Here is a 12,887-nt window from a genome sequence, read left to right as displayed (position 1 = left end):
TTTGGAAAAACAAAAAAGGGACCGGTAGGGTAAAAGCTGCAAACGATGGGGGGGAGCAGGCAGTCTGAGATCACACGGGGCTTGTGGGCCTTGGTCTGAACTTGGATCTGACTCTATGAAGTACCATGGATGCCCCTGAAGGATGTTACGTGGCATTGAGTGGGGTCACAGGAGTGGAAGGATCTATCATTGGGTACTGTAGTACTGAATTGTTAGTGTTAAAAGAGTACTTATTTATAATGAAATGTATGCTTAAAGCACACGATTTCCCAACCTTCTATGGATGGAATATACAATCTCAAATGGAGGAAGGTTTTCAAAACACGCTTCATCACAACCGTCAGAGAAATCACCCGCTGATGACTTGAATAAATGTCTCTTTAATGGGAAAACAGGTTGCAGCCATCTGATGAACCAAGGGCCCAAGGAGGGGGAGGTCGGCAAGGAAGCCCACCCAACCCAACACGGCAGTCGGTCTCACTGTCCCAGTTTGAGAGTCCCTAGTTATTTTACAAAGGAGAAGCTCTTTTACTTATTATTATTATTTTTAATTACTATTTTTTTAGACGCCTCCTTCCCCATGTATTGCTCCCACAGACCCTCCATCTGAAGGTTTAGAAGCCACCAGAAACCACATGAGCTCTTTTTGGTCTTAGGCTACATCCCAAGATAAGAATTCCAATGCCAGAGAGATGAGGGGGCAGTGAAAAAGCTCCTCTATCTTTAAGAATTTAAGAAGCACTATGACACTAGGGAGTGGGGGAGGGGTGTTACAGTAAAGGTGACCCTGCCAAGTGTGTCCCCACCCCCTGCCAACAGAGGCTGCAAGGTGGGTGGTCATTATTATCCACCGGTTTGTGTTGTATTCTCAGTTTGAGGGAAACTGGTGTCTGCTCTTCCTTTATGCTTCACTCTGCTGGGGGGGAGGGGTAGGTAGAGGAGTATATATCAAATGCATTAGTAAAAACTAAAAAAGCAATTATAAACAGTTGGACCTTCTTTTCCTGGAAGAACTGCAGAGTCTTTAGTCCCAAGCTGCTATGTATGATCATAACCATGATGTATGATTTAGGTGACAAACTGAAGCATGAAGAAATCACGGGGTGGGAAGAGTGAGGGGTGGGAAACGAGCAGTGGACAGAGCAAGTGTCAGGCATACAAATTTCAAATACTGAAACAGCTGTACTGTGAAGAAAGACTGATACCACATTGCAAAGATGGTGGATGCTCTCCCTAGGAACCAGGGATGTGGGCATGGGCCTGGGGGGATGGAGTGGACTCGGCCAGAGGGGTCAGTGTCATGGGCAGAGCCTCTCCAAGATTCAGAAGGTACACCATTCTACGCCAGCTTGTCAAAGGGCCTCTCCACAATGGCTGCTTATCCACCTCTATGTGCTCTCAAGGGACAACCTCAGGAGCTGAGGAAAACTAGAAACTGTTAAGTTAGCAAGAGACAAAGCCAAAACTTGAGCACAGATCTGTATCTGACTCTGCAGCCCAAGATCTCAACTACCACCCCCAATGCTGCCCCACCTGGAACATTCTGAATTCACTGGTTCAGGTGGGGCCCATGGCATGTTATGAAAAAACTCCCCTAAGGATTCCAATATGCCTTCTGTTGAGTTTATTTAAGTATACAAATGGACAATTAAAATTATTAGATGTGTATAAAGAATCAGGAGCATGGAAGAAGGGAGCAAAGCCGAGCAAGGCAAACAAATGGCCCAAGTGAATTCACTCAGAAAACAGAACTTTTTAAAAAAATTTGATTTGACTTCATTCATCTGTAAGTATACTGCTATGAGAAAAGATCAATCAGAGACCTAGATTGATTTGGAAAGGAAAAACTCCACAAAGGCTGTATAAATAGCAGAAAAGACACTCCTAAAAAGTCCATCAGTGCATCAGAAGATCAACCCATGCAAAACAAAAAGAAGGAACTGGATATGAGAACGGAGAAGAGCTACAATCCATAAAGTGGGAATTTCAGAAGGACAAAATGAAATGGGGGGAGGGTGGGAGGGAGAAGTAATACTAACATGAAGTACAGAAGCAAAAGATTTTCCTGAACCAAAGAAAAACCTGAATCTTCAGATCAAAGGGCAGAGACTCACATTTCTGAACTCAAGTGTAAAGGCAAAATACTAAAAAAAGGCAAAAACAAAACAAACCAAACCAGAAAAAAAACTCTTACAGACAGAAGGAAAAAAAAGCAATTTACAAAATAAATCAGGCTGGTAGCACATTTATCTGAAAAAAAAAATACTAAAAGTAATGTTTTCAGCGTTGTAGAGGAACTATTACTCTAGAAATTCTAGACACCCAGTTGAACTTTCATTCATGTGAAGGGAAAAGAAAAGAAGGGCATTTTCAGATCTAGAAAGGTTTAGAATTTATATTACATAAGTGTAATTGCTGAAAAAAGTTGTATAAGGAAGCATTCCTGACAAACAAAAAAGCCCCCAAATAACTCAAAAAATGAGAGGATATGGAGCACAAGAAACCATCTGCAGTGGACAAAGTAACCAGTTACAGTTTAGTTAATTCTAAACCACAGGTTATGAGACTGTGTATTCATTAGGAAAAGAAGCCGAACAGTTTGGAATAAAATTCCAGATTATTTCTAGAGTGCTATGACCAAAATACATGAAATAAAACTTATTAGAATAAAGAATCTGACAAAACCATAATCATGGTGGGAGAAGAGCAAACTCCTCCCATAAGTCATACAGATAAAAATAATCAGATAGAGGATATGAGCCACCAATCAGAAGCTTGCTTTTATAGCTATAAACACAACTTTGAGCCCATCAGAGAAGGTGCATCCTTCCAAATGCCCACGAATTAAAAAACTGACCATGCATGAGTAAGGTCACAAAAATCAGAAACGCTGCAATAACACTGTCTGAATACCAAGTATAGAAAAGAACTGCAAGATAACAAAAAAGAACCCATCAACTACTTAGAAATTAAAAACAAACAAACAAACAAACAAACAAAGCCCTGGCAAATGTGGTTAAGGAAAAAAAGAAAACACAAATATATGATGCTAGGAATTACAAAAGAGTAATACACAAGTTGGGAGACTTAAAAGGCAATAGTCCACTTTGTACAACGTTATGCCAACACATGTGAAAGCTAGATGAAACAAATACTTTTATGGACAAATAAAAACCAATAAAACCAAGTCAATAATTTATAATAAACTGAAAAGTTTATAAATGATTTTTCTCCAAAAGGTGGTAGGCCCAGATGTTTTATGGATAAAATCTTCAAGGAACAGAAAAGTTACATATTCTTTAATTTTCCCAAGCATATTAAAAGTTGGTCATCTCTCCAACTCATTCTTTTAGGAAAAAAAATAATCCTGCTGTTAAAGCTGTCAAAGAGAGTATACAACTACAGTAATGATAGCATAGACAAAGAGATGAATGGAGCAGAGTCCAGGAAGATAACTAAGTGGGAATTTAGTGTATGAGACACCTGGAATTTCAAACTAAGTGATTAAATGGTACATTATTCAAGAAGTGATTTGGGGAAAACTGGCTATCCATTTGGGAAAAAAAAAAAAAAAAGATCTTTTTGTCAAAGTTTAAGTCAAGATAAATTCCCTATGAATTACAGATACAAATAACAATCCTCAAAATCCAACAATTAAAAACTATTATAAGAAAACATGGGAGAATACCTTTACAGTGTTGGATGGGACATGTTTTCTTTAGCATGACACCAAAGGCCAAAATACAAAACATCACTGATTTAACTACCTTACTTCTTAAAATTTCTACATGAATTCTGGTGAAGAGAAATCTGTGAGAATTTAAATTGCATATGCCTTTTGATGCAATAGTTCTAGTCTTAGATAATTTACTTTTGGATAATACTCACACATTGTGCAAAGACTTATGAAAAAGAATATTCATTTTGATCCTACGTGTAGTAGAGAAAACCTGGAAACAATTCAAATGTCTAAAAATAGTGTGCTGGTTAGAAAAATTATAGTAAATTCATACAATGGTATACTATGTAGACATTAAAGAGAATTAGGTTTAATTGTGAAAAAATGCCCATAAGTGAAACAAAGACAAAACCCTTGTAATTCTGTGTGTATGACATGATTCCACTTATAGTTTTGAATAATATGATTGTATATATGCTTAGAAAACATTTTTGAAAAATGGAAACATAAAGGTGCTATACTTTGGGGGAGTGGTTATTGGGTAAAATTTGGGTAAGAGAAGGCAGGCCAAGGGACATGTTTACGATTTACTTCATACAACAGTTTGTCCAAAATATATTTAAAATTATTATGGCACAAGACACGACAAATAAAGCAAAGAGAAATAACAAGCTGGTGAAAAATACTTACAGTATGACAAGTGGATAATGGCCTTACTATGTAATTAGCTGTTACAAATCAGTAACAAAAAGACGGAAAATAAAGATGATGACAATAGCACTAATTTTACACAGAAATAATTATGTGCAGGTTTTAACTTACTCAAAAACCCTTACAACAACACCATGACATATACAATTACCACCCCCATCTTATAGACAGGGACACTGAGATGCAAAGAGGTTAAGGCATTTGTCCGAGGTTAAAAACAGCAAGTGATAGTAGAGAGATTCAAATGCAAGTGGTCTGGCTCCAGAACCTATACTGCCTGATGGGCGAAGGATATAGAAAGACAATTCATCAGAGGGGAAAAAATGGCCAGTAAAAACTGCTGAGCCTCATAATAACAAAAGAAATGTATGAAGTATCAGACTGCAAGGGATAATCACATGGGTTATGAGAGTATGGGAGAAAAAATCTGTATCACACATTGGTGGGAGGGAAAAGTAGTATACATCCTCCATGTATTGAAATTTATGTATTATGTATCAACATTTATGTATTTTATAATTATATATCATGTAGAAAATTTATATATTCTTTGGCTCAGCAATTCTATTTCAAGGAATTTATTCTGAGGAAATAACTGGATAAAAGAGCCAACGTACAAGGATTTCCACAGCAGAGTGAATGCCTTGAATATATATATTTTAGGTACATGTAGCATGTATTTAACATTTAGAAATTATATGTACACACACTCATATGTGCAAACACTGGTTATTTCTACATTGAGAAAAAACTTGCACTTTCTACATTTCTGTATTATTTCTTTTTTATTTTAAATTTATTTTAACATTTATTTATTTTTGAGAGACAGAGAGAGAGCATGAGCAGGAGAGGGGCAGAGAGGGGGAGACACAGAATCCAAAGCAGGCTCCAGGCTCTGAGCTGTCAGCACAGAGCCCGACACGGGGCTCGAACTCACAAACCGCGAGATCATGACCTGAGCCGAAGTCGGACGCTTAACCGACTGAGCCACCCAGGCACCCCTGTATTATTTGCTTCTTAAATGCTATGTACATATTACTTTTATAACCAGAGAATAGTAAGTTTTCATACATACACATATGCTTTCAAAATTGAAGAGGTTAGAGACTAACCTTGGCACGTGTAAGCTCCATGTATAGAGGTACAGAGACTTCCTGACCTTTGGATCCCAAGAGCAAAAATACTGGTGTTTTGTGATACATAAAAGGAAAGAAATACCCAAGGTTTCTGAAAACCTGAAAGCCTACATGACAAGAAAATAATAGAAGTATTTAAAACATGCCTATCGCTCCCACCCCACTCTGTCCTCAGGATGCCTGGGCCCATCAACCTGCAATGCACACTCTGCAGGTGTGGCTTTGGGGACCTGTCCTAGGTCCTGCACAGGTAGGCAGTGATGGCCACCTCCATTCCCTGGCTCTGCACTTCAACAGCCGCCCCAGGGAAGGAGAGTCACAGAGAGTTGGGGCAACTATGTGCTGTGGTTAGAATCTAATCTTGGGGGCGCCTGGGTGGCGCAGTCGGTTAAGCGTCCGACTTCAGCCAGGTCACGATCTCGCGGTCCGGGAGTTCGAGCCCCGCGTCGGGCTCTGGGCTGATGGCTCAGAGCCTGGAGCCTGTTTCCGATTCTGTGTCTCCCTCTCTCTCTGCCCCTCCCCCGTTCATGCTCTGTCTCTCTCTGTCCCAAAAATGAATAAACGTTGGGAAAAAAAAAAAAAAAAAGAATCTAATCTTGATCTATGTGATCAAGATCAGAACCACATGGCTTTTAGCTTCATAAAGAAAGTAAAATCTATTTGATGAAGAACAGGAACTATGTATTTTATTTAGTAAAATGGCTATTGTACTGTTTTAGTGAAAATCTCAGATGAAAAGGAGCTTTCCAACTGGCAAACCTTATTTTCAAGTTTAGAAAATATCCTGCTATCACATGAGAGCTTCTCCCCTGGTTTTATTTCAAGGGTCTGTGAACTCTTTCTGTAAAGGGCCAAATATCTATTTTAGGCTCTGCAGGGCACAAGGTTTCTAACTGCATCTACTCAACTCCACCATCATAGCAAAAAAAGCAAATAGACAATATATAAACAAAGGGTCATGGCTATATTCCAATAAAATTTTATTTACAGGGGTGCCTGGGTGGCTCAGTGGGTTGAGTGTCCGACTTTGGTTCAGCTCACAGTCTCACGGTTCATGAGTTCAAGACCTGCACTGGGCTCACTGCTGTCAGTGCAGAGCCCGCTTTGGATCCTCTCTCCCCCCTTCTCTCTGCCCCTACCCTGCTCATGTGTGCTCTCTCTCTCTCTCTCAAAAGTAAATAAAACATAAAAATTTTTTGGGGCGCCTGGGTGGCGCAGTCGGTTAGGCGTCCGACTTCAGCCAGGTCACGATCTCGCGGTCCGGGAGTTCGAGCCCCGCGTCGGGCTCTGGGCTGATGGCTCAGAGCCTGGAGCCTGTTTCCGATTCTGTGTCTCCCTCTCTCTCTGCCCCTCCCCCATTCATGCTCTGTCTCTCTCTGTCCCAAAAAAAAAAAAAAAAAAAAAAAAAAAAAAAACGTTGAAAAAAGTTTAAAAAAAAAAACATAAAAATTTTTTTTTTTATTTACAAAAATAAGTGGTGGGGGAGTCTGGCCCTTGTGCCAAATCTCAGAGTAAGGGTTTGCTCACCCCCTCAGATTACCAATTTTAGAAGTGGCCTGTTTTAACATACCTTTCCCCCACTGTTTATCTCAAGTTCTGAGGTTATCTTCTGTAGGCAGTAGACACAGCCTTTCTCCTAAGAAAAGGAGATGTGTCTCAACACCACTGAAATGTCCCAAGCTTGATCATTGTTAAATCTCACAGCAAAGACTTGGGACAGGCACCTGTCATCACTGTTCTAAGTCCCTGGAGCAGACACATGACTGTCACAGCTGCCACAATCCTTCTTGTCACATCCCAGATCCCACTTATCCCGGCTCTCATCTCCACACACATGGCTCAATACTGGGCCCCATCCTTTAGTTTAAGAGAAAATGGATGTAACTCCAAAGAAATGGTATGAAGATTTAGAAATGGCTCAGAAGATCTGTACATAAACAAGACTGCAGAATGTGTACATTCTTGTGACTAAAAATGTGGGTGCCAGTTCATGTCTGTATATTCTTGGAAGAAGAGCACAGTGGTTTCAGCCTCTCTACGAATAATCCAAAGAGCTACTAGGAATGCTCATGCTGCAATGCCTACACTAGAAACCACCTCTCAAAAGAAGAGAGTGGCCAAGGTAGTGTTCATCAACCTAATTCTTCTCACTAAAAAGTATGAACGTTGGAGGAAAGAAAGTTTGCTTAAAAAAATAAGCAATACATATACAGAAGAATTAGGAGTGAAAAAAAAAAGCTGTCAAGTATCCTGAACCCCAATTTGATAATGTATTGATCTATAATGCTTGTAAATGGAAGCAACAATTAGAAAACTTGTGAACATTCACATTTCTTCTTTTGTTGTTAATTAGGACTCAGTAAATACTTATTGAGAACCTACTAAATGCCAGGCATTGTGCTGTTTAGAAACAAATATTGTGTATTATTTTCTTTTAAAAACTGTCTATTAATAAAATATGATGCATTTGAGTTGTAGACACAGGCGAGAAATATATGTAATATATATATGTGTGTATATATATATGTACATATATATATATATTCAAGAGTCATCCAGGTACCCTATTATTTTAATAAATGAACAATACTCATGATTCTTATTTGAATTAAGAAATTCAAATTTCCTTTTTTATAGGAATTCTAGTTAGTGAATAGGCTAGCTTCTAGTTAGTGAATTTGCTAGCACTGTAGTTTCTTTCCTAGGTAGGTATGACATATACTATGTTTCAGAGCACGTATTTAGAGGATTTTTAATAATATTTATCTGTCCATTAGGAAGAAGTCCTAAGAAATGTTGGATTTATCCTACAATCACTTATGAGCACAGCCTCCAAATTAAAGCTTTAGCTCTGATTCAACATAGCAGAGTAACGCTGCTGCCTGGGGGTGCCCAGAACATGAGCAAACCTCTGGGTGCTGAGCTACTTACAGCGAAAGGGTGGTAAGGGGGAGCGGGGGGAGCTCCTCGGGGCCCTGTTGGTGGAGGCAGCACGGACAGTCCTGTTGAAAAGATGCCAAGTGCGCTGAGGTTCAACCCCGGGATCAGATTGGCTTGTTGCTGGGAACAGAAATGGAGAAAAAGATGAGGGGAGGAGACCAGAGAGGCCCAGCTTGCCTGAGTCAACCTCCATCTTTTGTCCGGTCTCCTAATCAGCTCTGCCCTGGCCTCATGGACCCCCTTGCTGCTGGGGTGGGCTCTCCAAACCTCAAGCTGACCTTCAAAGCTTCTCTGAGAGTGTCTACACATGTTAACACAGCCAACAATGCTCCTCTGGGGGACCCAGGCCACCATATCTTCTCTCCTGCTAACCACTCATCCCCACCCTGCCCAGTCCCACTCCTCTCTCCCTTCTGGGCCTCTGCACACATTATCCATCTTGCAGGGAAACTGCTTCTCTTCCTCCTGACCTAAGTCCTACTTGCCATGTGGGTTTCACCTGAGCTTAGGTGTCTCCTCACTCCAAAGGTCTCCACTCCAGTGACCTTTCTGTGTGCCCCACCAACATTCCTGTGTTTCCTTCAAATAATATTTGAAATCTCATCACATGGTATTTGACTTGCCTGTGTAGTTGCCCCTTCCCTTTTAGATCATAACTTCCTCATGGACAGAGACTATATTCCTCAGTGTTGTGTGCTCAGTGCCTGGTACATAGTAAGTACTCAATAAATACTTGTGGAATGAATATGTTTAAAAAATATTGGGTTAATATGTTTTTCCAACTCTATCCAGAGAAAGATCAGATCTTTCACTAGGATACTATAACACACGTAAACTCCATTCTCAGGTTCAGGATGGTTCACAACTTTGAATTTTTCACCATTTAGTTGCGAGTGTTGTGATTATCTCACTTGCTTACTTATTTCACATTTCAACATGGGGATGCTCACCTAGGCAGGGGGTGGGTATTAACTGCACAGGGATGCAGTCATCTGGGCTGTGTCCACCCTGCCCCTACCTTCATCTCCCCGAACACTAAGCAGTTCTCTAACATTTTCTGTTTTCTTATCTGTGACTAGGGTCACCCATTAACTTGCCTTCTTTTAGGATGTTTGGAATAGGACAGCTGGGTTCTTTAACCTTTACCCCATTTGATATATGAGATCCAGTAATTTTGTTAATCATCTGTCAACGCGTGACTTTGGTACAGATATGGATGAATCTAAACGATACGCTAAGTGGAGACACTTAGAGCACCCAGACCCTTTTGTAGCTTTTCTGGATGACATCATATGATGTCAAGAGTCCAAAAGAAGACAGTGATGTCATCTGAGGATATTTCCACAGACAAATACACACAAACAGGGAGAAGGTGACAATGTGATCCTGTACTCATCATGTCCCATATGTGATGTGGGCTGCTAAGGGGGTGCTGGGGCGAGAAGGGGATAGTGTTCTGACCTGAGCAGGAGGGTCCTTAGAAAGAGGTGCACTGATGGCACTGGCTTTAGCCTACGTTAACTCTTTGTCAACATTTACTCCTCTATGAAACATCACCAGGTCTGGGATTTGCTTCCAGGTCATTCAGGGAGGCTGGGAAAGCACATGGAGGCTTAGGTGAAACAAAGCAGGCCATGAGTTGATAACCGCTGAAGATGAACTATAGGCATATGACGACTTATTGCAGTATCCTTTCCTCTTTTATGTCAGAACATCATTATAATAAAAAACAATGAAACAAATGACTCCTCTGAGTTGGGCTTGGGCTTTGCTGACAGACGAGATTTTTAAGATTTCTGAAGGTCAGACTGGTGTCTCCCCATTGTAAAGTGAGAATCAGTTAGCAGTAACAGGAAGGACAAGCCCAAATCCAGACGTCTGCCGGAACAATCAGGGACAGCCAAGGTGATTGACATTTCCCGGGTGATCCAGAAGTGCACATCAGTAAGACAGGGATGAAAATCAGAGTTTACTTTTGAAGCATTTTTAAATTTAAAAAGTTAACAGGACAACATGACAGAAAGTTTGTAAAGTAGAAAAAAATCCCACTTTCCTAATATACCAGCTGTTTTTATTTTTGTAGGTAGCCTTCCATTTTGCTCCATACTATTTTACATAACTGTAACCCTAGTTAAATACACTTCTATCTGTTCTTTTCTTAATTAATATCATAAGCAATTCGTCATTTTATAATCCTCAAAGTTAAGATTTTAATAGCTTCACACTATTTTGTCCAGTGCATTTATCATAATTTACTAGTTGGTTTCCTGCTTGTTTTAATGCTCTTACCCCAGGAAGGCAGGAATAACTCTGCAGATCTATTCTAAGGCACTTCCTCACCAGCTGAATGACAACTATTCTTAGAGAGGCTTCTGTCCTGCCTGAAAACACATGTGAAAACCAGTAGAGAAGAAAGCATTGGCACTTACATTAACAGCCAGCATATCATTTTCAAAGGCCTCACGGAGCTTCTTCATAATCTCTACCTCTGCATTGGCACAGGCCTCGACTGTGCCCTTCACAGTGATGGTTCTTTCGGGGTTGTATATGCTCAAATCCTGCAAGCTGGCCACCGGGAAAAAAGAGAGATTTCCTTTTTTCAAAAGGAAAAATAAAATCCCAGAAGGATCACAAACAAGTCTTGGTGGAGGACGTGGGGAGAAAACTGGATTCCCTCACCACACACTGTCGTATCAAATACTTGCCATCTGATCTCGCGTCTTAGAGATGACTTAGCTCATATCCATAGTAGAAAATGTCTGACTGTAACTATTTATGTATTTGTTTTGATGGTGTTAGATATATTTACATCGTTTATAATTATGTTCCCGTTTTAAGGAAAAGTAGATGAAGGAGTTGGGCATATCAAAATGCTCAAATTCTCCATTTTGGGCACAATTAATCTGAATGGGTGGCTTACGATGAGATTGTTATCTTGGTCCCTGTCTCATGTTCAATTTTCTTCAAATTTCTGCCTTCTTTTCCAATAAGTCTTCCAACTAAGCCATTGTGGGCCAAGATCTTCAGAGGAATCTCTTCGGCTCTAAAAGAGACAAACAACAATTTAACACTTATGGTGGGCACATTGGTCGTCTCCTAATAGCTATTAAACCACTTTTGTTCCCTTTACAAATGGGAGCCATTTTGTTTAGGTATCAAATGGTGATCCCAGAGTACATGAGTTCTGATTAACATAAGCCAAATCATAATAATTATATTCCCTTGTTGAGACTGATTGGAAGTGGGTGCCATGAGGCAAATCTAGCCAAGGAAGTAAGAGGAGAAGTCTGTTACAGGACTTTAGGAAGGTTTCCTTGCTCTTAAAAAACACAAGGAAGAACACCAGCCAGATGGCAGAGTAGGAAGCCACAGGTTCTCCTAACCCCACAGAGACATCAAGTTAACAACAGAGAGACTAGAATACCTCTGTGAGAATTCTAGAGATCAGCTGAGAAGCTATAGCACCTTGGCCACCAAGAAAGGATTCTAGCAAAAGGAGTAGGAAAATTTACAGCATTTGGTGTGCCTGTACATGCTCCTTCCTCTATGCAGCATAGCTAGGAGCAAATGGGAGGAAATATCCCTTATCAGGAATCCTCCCATGGGATGGAAACCAAAGACTTGACCATATATTCAACATATGTCTTATCTAGGAGCCACCAAGGGGTCGGTTTCTGTCTTGCTGACTTGGAGCACTTAGGAGAGTGGTGCTAGAGTTTTGGAAGGCACTGAAAACAGAGGTGAGCAATATGTTAGAGCTGCAGTTCTACAGTCAGAAACCAGGGGAAGAAAGAGATGAGAAAAGGTTTGAGAATCCCTAAGACCATAAGCAGGGCTGGTAAGTGAAGGTCTTCCCCTGAATGAAACCAGTACACAAAGACTGAGAGATGGTTGTTTTTTCAAATGTTCAAATCCCAACAAAATATTAAAGGACATACAAAGAAACAGGGAAACATGGCCTAATCAAAGGATCAAAATTTAACTCCAGAAAACAACCCTAAAGAAATGCAGATCTATGAGCTACCTGACAAAGAATTTATATAACTGTCAGAAAGACACTCAATGAGAACACAGACAGACAACTAAACAAAATCAGGAAAACTATGCATGAAAAAATTAGAATATCAACAAAGATAAAAACTATAAAAACAAATAATGGAACTAAAAAATATAATAACCAAATCAAAAAAACTCATTAAAGAGGTTCAACAAGCAGACTTGACAGGCAGAAGAAAGACTGATCAAACTTGAAGACTGGTCATTTGAAATCAGGAAGTTAAAGGAGGAAAAAGAAAAAAGAATGAAAAAAGCCCCCAAAAAGCACAAAGAAAGGCTAAGGGACTTATGGGCCATGCTAACGGATACTCATGTGAATCCCAGAAGGAGGAAAGACGGCAGAGAGCTCATTTGAAGATGGCAGA

At 40.1% G+C, this 12,887-nt stretch overlaps 1 protein-coding gene across 9 annotated transcripts in view; it reads right to left on the bottom strand.

Annotated features, from left to right (window-relative positions):
- IGF2BP2 (insulin like growth factor 2 mRNA binding protein 2) overlaps positions 1-12,887 on the bottom strand; it is a 156,693-nt gene that overhangs the window by 14,055 nt on the left and 129,751 nt on the right. For 6 of the 9 annotated variants that reach the window (XM_045502682.1, XM_045502686.1, XM_045502683.1 and 3 more), the window contains 3 exons: positions 11,387-11,509; positions 10,896-11,031; positions 8,458-8,586 (listed from right to left, as the gene is read on the bottom strand). In XM_045502682.1, the coding sequence (XP_045358638.1) occupies positions 8,458-8,586; positions 10,896-11,031; positions 11,387-11,509 (388 nt within the window). The remainder of the gene's footprint in view (positions 1-8,457; positions 8,587-10,895; positions 11,032-11,386; positions 11,510-12,887) is intronic. The other 3 variants (XM_045502685.1, XM_045502688.1, XM_045502680.1) reach the window with 1 other exon arrangement.

The sequence above is a fragment of the Leopardus geoffroyi genome, chromosome C2, assembly GCF_018350155.1.
Source record: "Leopardus geoffroyi isolate Oge1 chromosome C2, O.geoffroyi_Oge1_pat1.0, whole genome shotgun sequence".
Taxonomy (NCBI): Eukaryota; Metazoa; Chordata; class Mammalia; order Carnivora; family Felidae; genus Leopardus; species Leopardus geoffroyi.
Note: the sequence above shows the minus strand (reverse complement) of the source record. Positions and strands in the feature narration are given on the sequence as shown.